The following is a 19,024-nucleotide window of genomic DNA, read 5'->3' as shown; positions in this document are numbered from 1 at the left end:
TCCAGCAACGTCACTTTCACTGCGAGGAGACCTCAAGAATGAGCTTCACACAAATCATATGATGTCATAGCATAGCATAAGCGATGACGATTACCAATGCAGGGAACCACTTCACGTTTGTAATGTGTTCTAGTGCTCAATTCTCCCAATTAGAAGGATATAAATTTGTTCAGTAATTCCCGGCTGTGTGGAATATAGAAGAAAACAACAGATACAATTTCGTTTTTCAGACAAAACCAGGTGGTGAAGACAACATCAGTTCAAATTACTTTTTCATTGTTCATATCTCCGAACATAAAATAAACGATTCCTGTAGTATTTCCAAAATGGCAACCACAATGCTTACTGTCTTGCTGACCACAGTCGTTGATCTGTTTCATTCCACAAGACGCACAAACAAAATGTATATTCCAGTGCAATCTGCTTCTCTCTAAAATATGTGCTGACACTAACAGTGCACTACACTTTTCTGTCCAGTGTTTGAGGGGATTTTCCTCTGGTAACAAAACTCCAAACCATTTTCCTGTTAATGTTTCTCCTAATATTGGCGGAAGGATCCCCCTGTGTGTTTTATTGGTATTCGATCGCACAATAAATGTGACACATTAGATCTAGAAATAGACAACAATAGAAACGTTGTGCCACGTTTAATCATCTGATGCATTACGGGTTTTGTCGTCCACGTCCACGTCCACTTTTAATCAATACTGTGTTGTTTAGCCCGTGTTGGTTCTGTCGATCATGGAATTGAGGACATTCCCAAACGTGTATCTTGTTAGTTCTGCAAAGTACTTCGTGTGAGAGTTTGGTTTTACATTTAATTCAGCATACACGTTGTCGAGCGACTCCTCTATTTAATATGCTAATTAAGTCGTTCTATCATCAACTCAACTTTCATCATTTGCCATGTTAGATGTTTTTTTTGTATTATGTTGGTATTCAGTGACAGGATGCTTTAACGTTTTGCCTACATTTCTCCTCCGCCAGTGCTGCGGCACTTGGACACCCCTGGGATTTCATGTCATGGTCGTCTCCTCTATGGCCCTGCAGGGAAATTGTTGTGAGTGGCGGGTTCTACGAGTAGGGAAGGACAGGCTTACCCTCTTCATGTACACATGGTGTTATCGCTGATTTTCAGAGATCCATTAATGCAATTTTCAGCACTATTTTGCCCTTTACGCCCAATGCAATCTTTTAGATAGATATTCGAGCCTGATTATGCTGTGGCGTTGGCGTTTTATATATATTTTGACACATTGACCAGTTCTTTAAAAGAAGGCCGACCCCGTGGATAAAGTATTTAGTATATGGCAATCCTTGGGTTCGGGCCCAGACCAGGTCGTGAGTGAGTGAGTGAGTTGGGTTTAACGCCGCTTTTAATAGTATTCCAGTTATATCACGGCCTAGAAACATAATCTGGGCGAACCGGGATTCGAACCCACAATCATAGGTTTCTGGCGTGCCCAAGGGATGCACAGCGAATCGCGGAACTTTAGGCGACTGGGCCACCCGTGTCCCCCAGACCAGGTCATGGGTCAAGGAATGTGTAAGGTAAAGGTCACAGGGAACGTCAGACATACAGTTTGCGATTTTTCATAACATTTTCTGAAGATGCAGTATGGAGGTTATATTGATTGCATACTTATGTGGGACAACTTATCAGTGGCATCAATGGTAGGTAACTGTTACCTACTTGCAATGAGAAACATGCTTCATTGTCGTTGTTATGGTGAACTCCACAAAGAGACATATTTAGTTTACATGCTGGATAGACCCGAAGAATGTGTTTGAAATGCTTGTCTCAAATATTGAAGGTAAGATTCATTCTCAAGGTCAAATACACAAATGTGTTATGTTTGTGATAACTCAGGAAGTGTTTACTGTAGTAGAGATGCCAGTTGGTAATTGAGTAAACTGACAAGGTCACTTGAATTGTCATTTCTAAGCTCCATTGTTTACGGAACCAATCGTCTGTGTTTGTCAGAGCAAACATCCATGTTTTCAACTGGAAATATTCAACCTTGTGAATCAAAAAAAGATGTGTGATTGTGATTTCTCTCATTTGGCAATAGTCAAGCTATATGACAGCAGGCTGTAAATAACTGAGTCTGGAACAGGCAAACGTTGACGGAGAAAGCTGTCACGAATTCAACAATATCACCGTTTTCATCAAAAATGCATATACTAACGACAAAAAAAGGGAACTAACTTATCTCGTTGAAGAGACCAAATGGCGAATTGTGGATATGATGGTGTTGGGGCGTCAATATCCCAAATTGCCCGAATGTTTGCCAAATTAAATAGTGTAATTTCTCGACTGTGGGACAAGTACCGTCAAAATGGATGCGGTTGCAAGAAGTCCTGGATGTGGCAGGCAAAACGTAAACCGGAGAAGACCGTCTCACATCATTCATTGCACTACGCAATAGATTCACATCTGCTCCTGTCACCAACAGAGAATTCCCGACAATAACAGGAAGGCTCCATGCAGCCCGCCTGAAATTATGCAGCAGACTTGAAAAAGGCGCCCTGAGACCCAGACGAGAATCACAGACCCAGCACCCGCCAATGTGACCCAGCTTGGAGTAACTCTTCAGGCGGAATGGCAGGCAATACCAAGGGCAATCATACGCAAATTAATCAACAGTATGCCATCAAGGTGTATCGCCAAACATGGTGGACGGGACAGATATTGATCTACACACACCCGAAATTACTTTCACACACAAGTATCGTCATTACACATTCACTGCCATTTCATCAATTCCCTTATTTCTGTCGGTAGTATATTTAGGTGCTAAGACCTGTTTACCCAACAGAGTGTCACTGATGTTTTATCAGAAGCAAATTGTAAGATTAGATGATGATACATTCAACATCGAATTAATTAAAAATGTTTGCAGACATTGTGACAACCTTCTACACGAATCCCTTGATACTGACGTCACTGCGATACATCTATGATGACCTCATTCCCGACAAGTGCAGAGTTACTATAACGACTGGAAATTAGAATACGCAGTTTGGTCAGCAAATGAGGAATTATGGTTTACATAATACACCGTCAAATAACGAGCCAAGGCGGTTCATTTATTCATGATGCAGTTGTCGAAACGAATGCAATGTGCACATGAAATCAAATTTAATGTAAGTGATTAGAATGGTTGGCGATTACACAGCTCAAGAGTTTTCATTCTGGAACATGAAGAGTCGGAATAGAATCAATACCTTAGTTCCAAGCATTTTACCAATTTATTCCACTTATCTCACTGTCAATCACAAATTCAAAATCAGTCATCCAATAAGCAACAAATTAAGATATTACCTTAGTTTACTCATAGAATATTGAGAATACTATGAGAATACTAGTATTATGAAAATCAAACATGAATCACATGTTTATCCTTTACATTTCTTGTCAAAGTTGGCTGCCAGCTTTATAAGGAGATACAAGTATGTATTCATCATATGCCGAGACGAGTGTCTTTCGTCACGTAAGTCACTGGGTGGTGACATCCCTACAATGCTATTGATGCACCTTCTTAGCATTCCCTCTCAAGAAGTTAAGAGGCTGGGTATGACAAGAAAGGAAGGATGACACACTGAAGGTAGTGATTATAGAAGCTTACATATCTTCACATTTTGCTACACATCGTGTTCCAAATCACATATCACTCTGTGTGACGTTCCTAACCACGCCGCACTGACACGATTGCTCTGTTGGCTTGAACTGTACAACCACAATTATGTAGGTGACCAGTGTTCCCACTATCTGAAATTTGATGTCATTTGTATTTTTAAGTATTGTGTCTCCAATATTGAATTGTAAATATGCAGTCTAAGTTTTAAGAGTCTACGACAATAGGCAAGTGTTCAACTACGGAGTTTTCTAGATTATGGTGCGTTAAGTGAAGGGTAAGAACAGGCCAATACTAGTTAATACTTGTAGTAAAAGTACTAGAGCATACAATAAATGACATATTAAAAATTATATCTAATCTGAGGGGTAAAAGAACCTACATCTCTCGGTTGATGTTATAGTATGTTTGATTTCCAATTGAAAATAGCTCAAGTCAGCGATATTATATCCCGAAACTTGAACTGTACTGGGCGTTAGTAGGCACTCAAAAATAGTTCTACATATTTTTATTTTGTTGGATGTATTTCGATACGAACAAAAATAAAATTAAACACAATTCGCCTTATATACTGATGATAGGTAACTTCGGTCTCATATCTTTGAAAAATAAATCCACTCGTTTTTGAGGCACACATTTACAATGTTTCAAACATGGTACGGGTCATGTGGTTGTCATGTGGTCATTTCTTATTTCAGTCTTTATTGAACCTCATTATTTTCACGTCATGCAATAGACTCACCCCAAGGAGTGTTGGCATGGTGATGGTAAAGAGGCCGTGAATGTTGTAGCCGATAGTGTCTCCCGTCAATCTTGACACAAACAGGTTCATCTAAACATCAGAACAACATTAAATGCATTCTAATGATCAGATTGTCACGAGACAGCCTCATCTATAAGTGAGATAAATACCCTATGTCTGCCGAGTGACAATAAACCGAGCGCGAGAGTTAAACTATCAAATACATTGTATTTTGTTCATCACCAGAAGAAGCATGTGATCGGGCTCGGTGACTTGTTGCTTACAATATCGATCACTAGATTGTGTGATCCAGATTGTCTTATTTACATGTCGACGTCATATAGCTGGAATATTGCTGAGTGCGGCGTCATATCCAGCAATGACGCGACATGTTAATTGGCAATTCTTTTCCCTCAGTTATAAAGATATGTGTCTGCAATAATTTTATGTAATCAAATTTCCATAGGAAAAGAGATAAGAACAAATATATACATCTAAAATATCAAATAGGTTTATTCTTACTCGAAATGTGCCATGTACCTAATTATATACATGGAGATCAACTACCTTGAGTCGCATTAACAATTATTGTATATGAAAAACAAACACTTCAAGTAACTACTGTCATGATTAAAAGATAAACCTGTTGCCACCGGCTTTACGAAATCATCAGGTTCTAACTATGGTTACGTCATGGACAAATCACAGAAGCAGCCCCATCACTGAATTTTCAAAAACGTGCATCACACCAGATTACTCACACTTGGCTGCACATGCCCACTGCATGAGACCTTAACACCTGTATGCCTCATGCTTATATCTGTCTAGAAAGTAATATGCACTCCCTATCTGATTATGTCACTTCCTATTTGGGAAGGAGGTAAACAGGATTTCCAACAAGATGTTATCCTTCCTCTAAATTTGGGAAAAATCAAATTATAATGCTCTTATGTCTGATCTTCAATGACACATTGTCCACGTGTACGTTTCAACAAATTTGGGGAAGTTGCCTCAAAGGAAAAGGAGGAACCTAATAATGTGTTTGTTGTATCTGTCCTCATATGCCAAAGAAACCACGCTTAGACTTTGACCCAAAGTTAAAGGTTTATGTTAGTACATCTCTTGTTTATAGACCATGTGGAATACATTCAAATTGGTTTTTCACAATTATTTTGATGATTACATTGACCTTCCACAATCTTCAAAACTGATGATTCATGATGACCTACAATCTTTAGACTTTTGAGTCTGATAAAAAAAAATATAATCATATTGTACTTTACTGAGTAATGGAAACCAATTTGCCAAATTTTGGAGCCAACAATAGTCGGAACAGTCATCACTTTTAGTTGTTCTTAATCATGTTAATGGCGTATTATCTCTGCAATTTGATAACAAGGATGGGAAAACCTTTGTTTTTTGTCAATGATAGGAAACGGGAAGGTTTCATTTCGTTGATCCAGTATTTTCAGTGTCAACCCATATGGACATGTACACGATGAGGGACGACGGATACCTTGGCCATCACATAAGCCACTTGGAATTAAATATTTAACTGGGGAGATGAACATTTAAATCATTTAATGTTTGAGTATAAAAGTAGTTCCACATATACCTTCTGTAGCCCTATGCCAGAGAAACGTTCTTTGTCAAGCCTCCATACATACTGTAGAGTCCCGTGAGCCTGCAACGAGAACCGTAACGCTACTCTGTACATCTATCACCTTCCAATTGCAAGTTTAGTATAGAGTTGCACCCATTAGACCTACCAGGATCCTCTGATTGAGGGTCCAATCCAGGATTTCATAGTGATATTGACTTTTTCTGTACCATACAAAACCATACCAATTCTCATGGATTTCGTCAAAAATGGTTCTTCATTAATTAAGTTTTTTCTCTCACATTAAGCTGGTACGTAATGAAACAATTATCAAAGTTACAAAAACACAACCACTTTCTCACTCACTCACTTAAAATTTCTGATATCCTAATCATCTTCTATATCTTTAGACATAAAAAGTAAAATTCCTACCTTTGAACTGACCAGTGCATCAACGAGCAGTCTCAAGCCTACAGAAAGAAGGACCCACACACAACCTGTGCTGTAAATTATCACTTCTTCAGAATTGACTGACTTGGATAAAATGGAATATATTATGGTACAAGTCACAGGCAAAGTCATGAATACACTAGTGAAAATAAAGTGTTGCACATAGTTGTTGATATCCTCAAGCACTTCATTTACGTGGCCATGATGAATTACCAAGGTGTTGAACCTGGCTTCAGTGTCTTCACACTGACTTTTTGCAAGTTCCTGGAATTGTGTTTCAACACGGTTAAATTCTTGCCACAAAAACAGCGAAAGAAATGGTATAGCAACGTAATTGGTTAGCCACAGAATTTCTACTAATATGTATCCAATGGACGTTATAACTAAGCCAACTGATTTCCAGGGTTCCATAAAAGAAATTGTAGGGTAGATATCGTCCATAACTACAGGATAGCTTTGCACGATGAAGTATTCTAGTGGACCAAATACTGTCGTGAATAAAAGGCCGATAATAAGGATTGCTCTCAACTTCTTCACCAACTTCTTGATTCCATCGCTGAATCCGTACCGTTCCTCATACTTACAAAAACGAGCATGCAACAGTTGGAATGTTTTTGACAGAAAGATACTGTAGATGAATGACAAGTACAAATCTATTAACATGACAGTACAGAACGCCATAAGGCGTGCAACAGGTTTAGAGTCAGTTGCGAAGTTGTAAGTAGTTATGAAGAAGAAGATAACGCTTGTCATTAAAACTATTTGAACAAATATGACATGCACAAGTGCAAGTCTGTCGCACCATGTCATTTTCTCCCCAGGGCTCACACGACGATAGATTCCTCCGATACAAGAAATGATACGCAAATATTTAAAGAGTGAATCTGACACGGTGGAAAGCTTATCTTCACGTTCAGTTGGTATCTTATCGGTAAACGGCTTTACCTTTGCAAACATTTTGGCTAAGATACAATTGCTTCCAAATATTGACGTCCATTAATCATAAAAGTAGAGGTTGAGAGAGAATGATTTGAGACGACGTATAGTAATATTCCAGTACTTTAACTGGGAGGAGACCTTGAAACTATGCTTTACAAATTGTACCTTTGAGAATGCTTTGACATCAGATTCATCAAGTACAGTATGCTCCCTTTCTGTTTTTCAGACAGGTTGGTGAAAACAACATCAGTCCAAATTACTTTTTAATTGTTCATCTCTCTGAGCACAGAATAAACGTCTCCTGTCGTATTTCCAAAATGGCAACAACTCTTCTTGTCTTGCCGATCACAGTCGCTATTATGCTCCATCACCCAAGCTTATCCCTTCCATTCCCTTACGCTAACACTGCACTACTAAACCCATTCCCTGTTAATGTGTGTCACAATACGGGTTTTGCAGGTGCGTAGTAGGAACTTGGTCAGCCTGTACAATTGTATGCCTAAAAAGCATGTCAACATAAGACTAAATACTTTGATAACTTGGTATGATTCTCGAGACCACTCTCAAACATTATCAGTGTTAACTAACTAACAAACTAAATAAATAATTAAATGACGCATTATGGCTTATCATATTCATTACGGGTTATTATCGTGCACGTCCACCTTTAATCAATACTGTCTTGTTTGATCCGTGTTGGTTATTAGTTTCCGGAGTTAAGGGATCACGGATTTGATGACCTTCCCGAACGTGTATCTTGTTAGTTCTGCAAATTATTTTGTGCGAGAGTTTGGTTTTTACATTTCATGCAACCTTTATGTTGTCGAGCGACCCCTCTTTTGAATATGACAATCAAATATTATCATAACTTAAATCTTTCAATATCTGAAAGTTACATGTCGTTGTATTAGGTTGTATTCAGTCACTGCCATTTAACCAGACCCATGTTAATGGTATACTTTTGTCTACATTTTAGAACTTCAAACGCAAAGTTATATGATTTTGCCAGTTAATCAAATAGCTCCATTTAATGGGGATGCTTTAAGGTGTTGTCTTAATTTGTTATTGACACCATGTGGCGCGTGATCATGTGATATCGTATCATGTGTAAGTCCTTTATATCCCTGGGGAATACGTTTGACACATTGACCATTCCTGTAAAAAATCAAGGTCATCCTTTCGGTTATATCCTGTATATCCTGTATCTCATGAAGCATTTAGAGTAGGTCAATTACAGAAAAGTACCTGCCATCCTTAGATGGGGTGAGGCTGAGATTCGGTCGTGAGTTAACCTATGTGTAAGATCACCGTCATGGTGAAGGTCATTTTAAGGTATGTTTGCCCATATTAAAATGCCTTTTTCTACATATTCTGTCAAGTGCTAAGCAGCATAGATTCTAGTGGCTACCTAATTTGCATACTTGAGGTACAAAAGATGACAATCTTATGGTATCAGCTCACTGTTACCTACTTTCAATGAGACACATATGCTATAGTTTCATTGTGAGTTTGAAATCTACCCAGAGACATCTAATTTGGTTTACGCTCAGGGTTACACACTAAAACATTATTAACTTCATGAAAACACAAGAAGTGATCACTGCTTATAGTACATATAGTCGTCAGCGTGGTGCAATGGGTGAGTGAGTGAGTGAGTGAGTTGGGTTTAACGCTGCTTTTAACAGTATTTCAGGTATATCGCGGCGTGTCAGCTTAATGTTGGAGGAAAGTCCGAAGTGATGCAGGTCTCAGACGTTTTCCACTTCGGTGAAACCCATGAGCACGGGTATGGTGCTGACAAACCTAGAAATATAATCGGGGCGAACCGAGATTCGAACCCACAATCCTAGGTTTCTGGCGTACCCAAGGGACGCAACTCTGCACAGCGATTCGCGGGGCCCTCATAGACTAGGCCATCCGTGCCCCCCTGCGTGGTGCATTGAAATGGTAATTTCTAAGGTTAATCTGCTTGTTTGTGTAAGGCTTGTTTGTGTCTGAATGGGATTTTTGTCAGAGCCAGCACCAATGTTTTCAGCTGGAAATAATCACGCATCTGATATTCAACTTTCTTGTTAATGCACCTTGAGGCATGTGACTTTCTGTTTTAAATCAATGTTCTCCCAAATTGAAGTTATATTAACCAACCGGAAGTTCATATAACTTCTGTTTTAAAGTTGTCTTCCATTAGACATGTGTTTTCCAAACCGGAGGCGATATCACTAAACCGGAAGTGCATACGCTTTTGTCATTATTATTTATAGAGTGAATGAGTGAGTTTGGTTTTACGCCGCTTTTAGCAATATTCCAGCAATATCACGGCGGGGGACACCAGAAATGGGCTTTACACATTGTACCCATGTCGGGATTCGAACACCGGGTCTTCAGCGTGACGAGCGAACGCTTTAAGCACTAGGCTACCCGACCGCCCTTATTATTTTTAGAAGTTGTTATTATCGGCTATATTAAGTGAGTGAGTGAGTATGGTGTTACGCCGCTTTTAGCAATATTCCAGCAATATCGCGGCGGGGACACCATTGCCAATTACCGGATTCAATCAATCAGTCTTTATTCATGGTACTTATGAGGCCAAAGGCCTATAGTACATTGTGTGGGGCGTGTTATAAATTCATACATTTTCTTAGTTTCATGGCATGATAAATGAACATTGATAAATTTCTAATAGTTTCTGTACAATCACAAGTCATTAATTTACAAAATTTGTTACCGTTTGGGTTGCGGTAGAAATAGTTATTTAGATATTTTGCTCTTAAACCTTCATACACTGGACATACACATAAAAAGTGATATTCATCTTCAGTACAATCAGTTTTACACATCCAACAAAGTCTGTGTTCTCTTGAATACCTTCATATGTGCCTGTTTCAATAAATAGATCATGTGAGCCACAACGGAATCGGGAAAGAGCTGTTCTAAACTTATGTAAATTTACACTTAATAGATAAGGTTCTAAATGTAGTGTAGTAGTTTGCTTTTCTAGAACTGGACAAAGAACCATGCCATTTTTGAATGTACATATCTTTTAAAGTCTGTCAAACGGGAGAAGAAATGTTGTGGCATATCTACATGTTGCTGTAACCAAACATAACCATATCCACATTCGTATAACATGTTTTTAACTTTTGATGCCCAATTTTGTTTCCCATGGCTGTCGTAGAGAAGCATCATATTTTAACAGTTTTTCGGGTATCCTGAAGATGGCATATTTAATAGCTTGACCCAGTATTTAATAACCTTTAAATAACTATTGATATACATGGGGAACCGTCCGCATTCACCATATACCCTTGCGTTTTCAAAGCTAGATTTTACCCCCAACCGTTTACATGCATATACATTTATTTTCTCAATAACATCAAAATGTTCTAGACCCCAAATTTCTTATCCATACAATAGCATCGGGCTTATTTTTGAATCAAATATTTTAAAATAAACATCATATGTAACATTGTCCAGAACACTAAGACTTTTTAATATGCCTACAAAAATGTTCTTGGCTTGTAATGAAAATGCTATGTGCATTCCTTGACCAAGTTAATCTACATGTAAAACACAAGCCTAAGTATTTATGAAATGGAACAACTTCTACAGGCTTCCCCTGTAAAACCATTTTTCTTTTCTGGATATGTTACCACCATTTTAAAAAACTACAACTTTGGTTATATCCATATTTACAGTAAGTTTTGACTCGTCACAATAACTCGCTAATACATGTATTTGCTTTTGCAGGCCAGGTATTGTGCTCGAGAACATGACTATATTGTCAGCGAAAAGAAGCAGAAATAATTTAATAGTTTCGCGGTGCAGTTGTATTCCATCAGTGCAATTTGTTTGGATTTGAAATGCCAAATCATTTATGAAAAAGGAAAATAAGAAGGGACTTAATATACACCCTTGTCGGACACCCTTGCTACTTAAAAAAGTATCCGATATAGCGCCATTGTTCCGGACACACACCTTCACATTTTTATATAGAGAGCATAATAACTTCCCAATTTTGCTACTTAGCCCATGTCTTTGAAAGAGTGACCACAAGTTATCCCTTTTCACAGAGTCAAAAGCTTTTGCAAAATCTACGAATACAGCATATAGCTTCCCTCGTTTCACTGATAGATATCTCTGAATTATAGAATATAGGATAAAGCATTGTCAGTGGTGGAGTATCCTTTTCTAAAACCTGCTTGTGACTCACTTATCTTATCCAAAGAATCCGCCCAGAAAACGAGTCTCTTGTTAATAATTGAAGTAAATATTTTACTGAATGTACTTAGGAGAGTTATGCCTCTGTAATTATTAACATCGCTGGTTGCGCCATGTTTGTGAAGAGAGACAATGATGCCAACCGTCCAATTATCTGGAAAATATGTTCTCTCTAAAAGGATATTAAAAATTAGTTCCAAATATGGTATTAAAATGTCTGAGGAATGTTTAAAAAACTCTGCTATCACATTATCATTTCCAGATGTCTTATTATCTTTAAGGTTGGATATGATGTCAATAATTTCCTCTTTAGATATTGGACATTAAAGAATATCATCTGTTACACTGTCAACTTTATCTTCGTTGAATTCCATGTCAAATAAATTGTTATCGTCATGGCTAAATGGAACTGAAAACAGTTCCTGGAAATGCTCACATCAGGCTTGAATATCAATGTCATTTTTGCAATATCTATTTGGTTTAATGGCTTTTATCGATGACCAAAATGTTTTAGAATTATCTATGCTTGATTCCAACAGTTTCTGTTTTTGTTCGAAATATTCTGTCTTTTTTCCCTACAAAGATCGTTGTACTGATTTCTCACTCTATTATAGTCGGTTAGTGATCTTCTATCCTTATTCTTTCTAAAATAATTTAAACGTCTACGTCGTTCCTTTTTAAGTAGCTGCCATTCGCTATCAAACCATTGTTGATCATGTTTACAGTCCTTATTCATTTTCTTCATATCTGATGCAGCAATAATAACAGCTTCAGTAATATACCCAATACTTTCTTCAACGTTAACAAATGCTACATCTACAGCCTTCTCCAGTAAATCATTCGCAGTCCCAGGAATAAGGTTTATTCTAAGCTGTTCAGCCTTCTCTTCAACCCACACAAATCTGAAGGAAGCAGTGTATGGCGTGGCATAGAGTCATTTACTAGAAGCGTACGTAACCTAGTCGTGACAGGAAGGTGTGATGACTCCGCTCGAGACGGTATGTCAAAGCTATGGCACAACTCGGACGAGGCAATAACATAATCCACCACACTCGCACCCTTATTTCCTATAAAAGTAAAATCTCCCACCCCGGCGTCTGACCCACACCTTCCATTTATAATATGTATATTTAGTAAACTGCATAAATCTAGTAAACTCTTACCAAAATTATTCAAAGATAAATCCACTGAAAATCTTTTTAAGCTGAAATTGTCTAACAGAAAACCCCATACACTGTTATCATGACCCTCGAGATATTCAAGGATATCATCTTTTACAAAATCTACAAAATCTCCCCCAATCATCAAATAAACATCATCACAATGTGCTAGTGTATCAAGTAAGTCATTTTGCAATATGTGTATGCCATTTTTTCTTTGCCTCAAAGGGTTTGTGTACCAAGTCGAACATTCAGGGTGAACATAGACACATGAATATAGCAAATCTTTTTTAAATCCAAATACGGTTTTATCTAACAGCATGAAAATACCACTGTCGTAAACTTTAGACCATTTTACATATTTAACAAGTTGCTGTCTAACTAATATGGCAATACCACCAGAAAGTCTACCAAAGTTGGAAATCTTTTCAGCTTCTTTGATCCATAGCTTGAATCCTGGAAATATCAAACTTATGTCTATATCTTTCATCCATGTTTCTGTTATGCCGATGAAGTCAAATGAGTTTAAATAATCGGTAAAGTCCTGATCAGTTAATTTAGAATTACGTTTTGATGCATTCCAGAAAACAAATGTTCTATTCTCAAATGTACAATCATCGACATCATCTGTCGTATCTACATGAGGTGTCCTACAATCACGTCGGTCTCGTCGCACCCCTAGTGGGTTGCTGTCCAGTCCCAGGCCTTATATCCAAGGTATTTTTAAGATGATAAGGGACGGTAATTGTTGTTAATTACCAGGGTGGCAATTCGTGTACATCTACGACCTAACTACGGCAATCCCCTCGTTCTTGGTGCTGACAGTCAGGGATGAGCGAGAGGTGCAATGTCAGTACCCGAGGGCCTTGGACCTATTACCATAGTTCCTCCAACAAGCACAAAGAGTGATCTTTGTTTAACAGCTTTTATTCCCACTTTGTGTTGCCGGTCAGCCAACTCTATTTGTCACTTAAATACGAGACTTCGGCCGCAAAGCTTCAGTCTCGGCCGAAATGCTGGTTCGAAAGATCGTGACAACAAGCCGAGAACGGAGTACCAGTCCATATGTTGTCTCCACAGCCGCTCTCCCGATCTCGAGGCTTTTTGGCCGAGAGCGGAGCACCAGTCCTGATGTCGTCTCCCCAGCCGCTCTCTAGCCGCTCTCCAGCCGCTCTCTCGCCGCTCTTTTTGCTCTGGGGCCTTTGTCCCTTTTTAAATCGGTACCTACGTCACAGTTCTACTCATTTTTCCATGTATCATTGTTAACCACCTTTCCCCCCTACACTAGATGATTCTAACCCACTCTTGTCTCACCTCAAGGTCCTTTTTAGGACTTGTGGTAATGTAACCACCTCAACCCCCGGAATCTGGACTATTCCCCCCAAAACCATTTATGAACCCGAGGGCAATTTCCTCTACGTTTCCTCTCCCAATCTATTTTGTCTCTGGCAGCCTGCACATACCCTTGCTATGATACTTTCATTGTTTTGCTCTGGTACTCCGACCCTCGACCCACTATTGTCACCCCTGGTTATTAGTGGCCCAGTATGTTTCCTGTGCTCTTCAACTCCAACATCGCCTGCCCTCAATATATCTTCCCATGTGTTATACCTATATCTTACTGTTTTAGCCCCTCATATTGCCTACTTATATAATTACTGTAGATGTCTTAATGAGTTGCTAATGACCATTATTTCATGCCTATAATACTTAGAGCGAGAACTCAGAAGTCGTGGTCCTCTGTGTGAACCTCCCCGTCTATGTCCTTGTGAGGGTGATGTTCTGATGTTCTGGCTATCCCTTCTCTCCCGTCTGTGTGCTGTAGTTCTCTCTGGTGTCTGTCTCTTGGCTATCTCTCACCTCACTATCCTTCCTCACATCCTCGACAAGTTTGCCTCCTTTATAAAAAAAACCCTCTTATCTGGAATTTCACGTCGTAACCTGCCTAGCTCTTGTCGCTGGAAATATTTTAGGTCATTCGCCACGCCATATCCCATTTCTCTCAGGGTATCCCTGAATCCAAGTGTTTGGATTTTATCATCCCAGTGTGCCATTTTCACTATAAGAGGGCGGGGGTTATTTGTTGTTTTGCTGGATATCCTGTTCGCACGTTCTATGTCTCTATCAGCAAGTTCCTCATATGTAGGATTCTTATTTCTGGCTCTATTAAAAATGTCTAGCATCTTTTCCTCGCACACTTTATAAGATTCTTCTACTCCCTCTGGTACCCCATATGCAATCAAATTATTTCGTCTGCTCTGTCTTTCCTGATGTTCTACTCTAGACTCTAGGTCACTAAAACTGTCAGACCAGTAATACAGTTCTTCTACTTTGTTGGATACTTCGTCAACATCTAGTCTGAGAATAGCCTGTTCTCTATTCACACTGACCTCTGTTCTCAGTTCACATACCTCTCTGCCTTGATCGAATGAACTTCTTCTCTCAAAGATCGTATGTCTCTCGATAGCCTGTCTTCAGATTCCTGAATCTGATTTATAATGGCTGATTCCAATCCTGCGAAGTCCCCACCAGTAGGTCCCGAGTTCAATTCTATGTCACCGGCAACCAGTAGCAGTGAAACAAACGGGTGTCTCCTAACTTCGTGGATACGGTCCAGTTTTGGGTCTGTAAACAAGGTTGCCTTGTCCTGTACATTCATACATATCTCACCTTTGAAACACGTTGGCGGCACAAAATCCAATGTAGACATCGCATATTCCATAGATGATGCAGTGATCGATCCCATAGTCCATATTGTGACAAGAGCAGTTGTACTTGTACACACAAACACATACTAATGGCTCTCTCAAACAAAAACCTGGCCCACCCTGGTCACAGTAAAACAGCAGCCGTCATATAGCTGGAATATTGCTGAGTGCGGCGTTAAACAACAAAAAGACGCCCCCATCCCTAAGTCACAAATATCTTTATTTATATCTTTATCTTTATTAAACTGAAGGAATTTTGGAAATGCTCATCCTAATCATGAATATCAAAATCACTTTTAAAATCTTGGTTTGGTTTAAGGCCTCTTAACGTGGAACCAAAATGTTTTAGAATTATCAATACATTATTACAACATTTCCTGTTTTTGAAAAAAATAGCCATTTCAACTGCAGCGATTTTGTGATGGTTGTTTAGACAGACCTTACATAGCAATGGTAAATACCCAAATGGGAAGTTGGACAAACGAACATTGATGTCAATGATTAAGCATTTGTATTTTTTGTGTAAGTGATATTTACTTTTTGACTGAGTGAGGCATTAACGGGATCTGGAGTCCGATAGCGACCAATGTAGTTCCGTTAAATTATTAAACTACGTCTAAAACCAAAGCGCTAAATAACAGCAAGTAAATGTTAACATTTTATCAGTCGAACTTGATGAGAGTAATGCAAACGGTGCTCAGATGTGATCACTAATGCTGTCAATGTCATATCCTGACAGAAAAGGCATTGTTATCACGTATCACTGTTTTCAACATTGGTGCCATCATATGTGTTTAGTCCATTATCCTGATTAACCGATACCAAGCACTAATGATTTTCATGCCGATATCAACATGATCAAACGCAATCAAATTGTATTGGTTCAGTTTCTAAAATGAAAAAATATAATGTACCCATTGATTTCCAATACCAGTCTCTCCATTACCTAATCCTGCAGCTAGAAATAGGCTTGAAATACAGTGCTTCACGGACACCAACCTTCCCGAGGCAAGGGAGTTAACAGAAACTAGACTTTTATAGTCAGTTACCTCCCTTGCCGCGGGAAGATGGGTTCACCAGATATCAGTACTATTTGGTAGAGATTCATAAACGGAATTGTACAATAGACCCTGCTTTTTGCGCAGATGTCTTATGATAATAGAAACGTTTTGTCACTTTTATTTTTGATCATGTAAGCAATAATACATTTGTGTAAATATCTCGAGTATCATTTTGTTTATTTCTAGCTCTATTTAGTCATGCAATATGATGCATACAATTACTCAGTGTCTCCTCCATCACGTCTACTGTCCTCTCTGTCACAAGACAACTCGATGACTTACTTAAGGTGGGGGCACGGGTGGCCCAGTTGTCTTAAGCGCCGCGATTCGCTGTGCAGAGTTGCGTCCCTTGGGCACGCCAGAAACCTAGGATTGTGGGTTCGAATCACGGTTCGCCCCGATTATGTTTCTAGGTTTGTCAGCACCATACCCGTGCTCGTGGGTTTCACCGTAGTGGTAAACGTCTGAGACCTGCATCACTTCGGGCTTTCGTCCCACATTTAGCTGCCACGCCGTGATATAACTGGAATACTCTTAAAAGCGGCGCTAAACCCACTCACTTTAGGTAGAGTTGACAAAATTGTTGGAGACCGATGTTGCGCCCACAATTTCACCAAATGTTCGGGCTCATGTGGCAATATAATGCAAGAAATAAGTAAGGTTCAATACTCACATCTGGGTTGTTTGTTGGAATAAAGTCTTTACCATCAAATAGTCAAAGTGTATAACTGTTCGACAAACAGGTTTGAATTAAACTATATGAAGACACGACATTTGCTCCAATCTCATGACTCATATAAGATGTTATTCCAAGTTTCTACCTGGCACATGTTTATTAATTTGTCATTTCTACAACAATATATCCTCCCAACCTTTCCAGTTTTGTAATAAGTGTAAGTTGCACTCCGGGTTAGATGTAAATATTTAGGACGTACTAATTAAGTGGAAATAAAAAGGACCTGATTCTATATGAAATAAATTAGCATGTGTAAACTATTGTTAAATACGATGAGTGAGTGAGTATGATTTAACGCCGCCTTTAGCAATATTCCAGCGATATCACGGCGGGGGACATCTTAAATGGGCTTCACACATTGTACCCATGTTTGGAATCGAACCCGGGTGTTCGTCGTGACGGGCGAACGCTTTAACCACTATGATGAGGTGAGATGAGGTGTAATGGGGTTAACGTCGCTTTCAAGATTACTGCACTGCGATACGTGTGCGTGCGTGCGTGCGTGCGTGTGTGTGTGTGTGGCTGTTTGTACTAGGCCGGACTAATGCCAGTTTTACAGTGCTAGCCCACTCAGATACCAAGCTGCAGTTTCAACATGAATACCCAACTCAGACAGAATATAAATATAACCAGGCAGAGTATAAACAAGTACCATCTTTAACGTATGACGCCACCGGGGATCGAACCTATGACCGTCCGCACTCCGGACTGACGCTCTATCCACGAGACCACGGAGGCAGTCCTATTTAAATGAATAATATATGAATGTATATAAACGTATTAGTATGTGTAAACAACTATATCAAATGTGTGTTAGTGGGGGCGCAGAGAGCAGCCAATTGCCCTGGATTAATCGGTTTTCTGGAATTAGAGACAAGAAGCAATGGACTTACAAGTTTGTAGGTATATCTCGGGGCTGTGTATAGAAGGTCACAGCTGACACAACACAACTGTTCTGACTGAAGAGGGATTATAAAGATGTCGTTTAATAAATAGCATTAGAGAAGGGGTCAAGGTCCGAACCACATAGCCGTCACTAGACAGTAATTCAGTTGATGAATCACGGATTTTATAAACTATATTCAGGCGGGAAACTAGAACCGAGCCATGCAGAAGTCACTAGATAGTAGTTTAGTTGATGAATCACGGAAATGCACAGGTGTGGGATATGTTGGAGATCTAAAACGGGGGACAAAAATCGGGGAGAACTGTTTTCGTGTCACTACAAGCTAAGGTCGGAAAAGTCGCTGCGATCCCAGATTTCTTCCAGTACGTTTGTGAAGTATCTGTTCGCTGCATCAAGGAAGCCGTTTCAATAAATAGTCATCGTATTGAATTCCAAGACATTTGTTCCTTCTGGCTCTTCTCATGGAGGTTAAGTCCAAACAAAGAATTCGGTCACGACCGGAGGTGATCATAACATTGTTTTCTGGAACCGAGGCCCGAATTTGGAAAGCCGAAAAGCTCAGTCTGGAGAACCCCAGGAACTGAAAACTATCTCAAACGGGTAACCGTCTCAAGGTAAGTTCTACCCGAATTAGAAAATTGTGTTTTGCTGGCTATAGTTATAGTGTACATTTTGGTTGAATAGGAAATAAGAAACTAAAAGACAGAGTGTATGGAATGAACCGACAGTGTGTTGTATCAATACAATTAGCAAAACGTATAGCCAAAGTCTGCCCCTTTAATTTTTTTTATCACAGCGCAACAACCGTCACCCGCATTGAAAACGTGGATAGGTTAAAAAAACTGAAAGGGAAAGAAAGGGCGAG

The 19,024-nt window shown here is 39.2% G+C and overlaps 1 protein-coding gene across 1 annotated transcript; it reads right to left on the bottom strand.

The window, feature by feature from the left end:
- Positions 1 to 3,664: 3,664 nt before the first annotated feature.
- Positions 3,665 to 7,387, bottom strand: LOC139456358 (uncharacterized). The gene is made up of 4 exons (XM_071238010.1): positions 6,413 to 7,387; positions 5,996 to 6,064; positions 4,381 to 4,470; positions 3,665 to 3,772 (listed from the first exon to the last, which is right to left on the bottom strand). Exons 1-4 carry the CDS (start codon positions 7,385 to 7,387, stop codon positions 3,665 to 3,667), a joined length of 1,242 nt encoding a protein of 413 aa, XP_071094111.1.
- Between the last annotated feature and the right edge of the window lie 11,637 nt (positions 7,388 to 19,024).

This window comes from Haliotis cracherodii, unplaced genomic scaffold, assembly GCF_022045235.1.
Source record: "Haliotis cracherodii isolate W230 unplaced genomic scaffold, xgHalCrac1.p SCAF_11, whole genome shotgun sequence".
In the NCBI taxonomy this organism is placed as follows: domain Eukaryota; kingdom Metazoa; phylum Mollusca; class Gastropoda; order Lepetellida; family Haliotidae; genus Haliotis; species Haliotis cracherodii.
Note: the sequence above shows the minus strand (reverse complement) of the source record. Positions and strands in the feature narration are given on the sequence as shown.

Excerpts from the sequence above, each read along its gene's own strand:
- LOC139456358 (XM_071238010.1), bottom strand. The coding sequence starts at position 7,387 with ATGTTTGCAAAGGTAAAGCCGTTTACCGATAAGATACCAACTGAACGT. Across the intron at positions 4,471-5,995 it reads CTGGCATAGGGCTACAGAAG|ATGAACCTGTTTGTGTCAAG; the intron begins GTATATGTGGAA and ends TCTGATGTTTAG. Across the intron at positions 3,773-4,380 it reads CCATGCCAACACTCCTTGGG|ATAGTGGGAACACTGGTCAC; the intron begins GTGAGTCTATTG and ends ATCAAATTTCAG.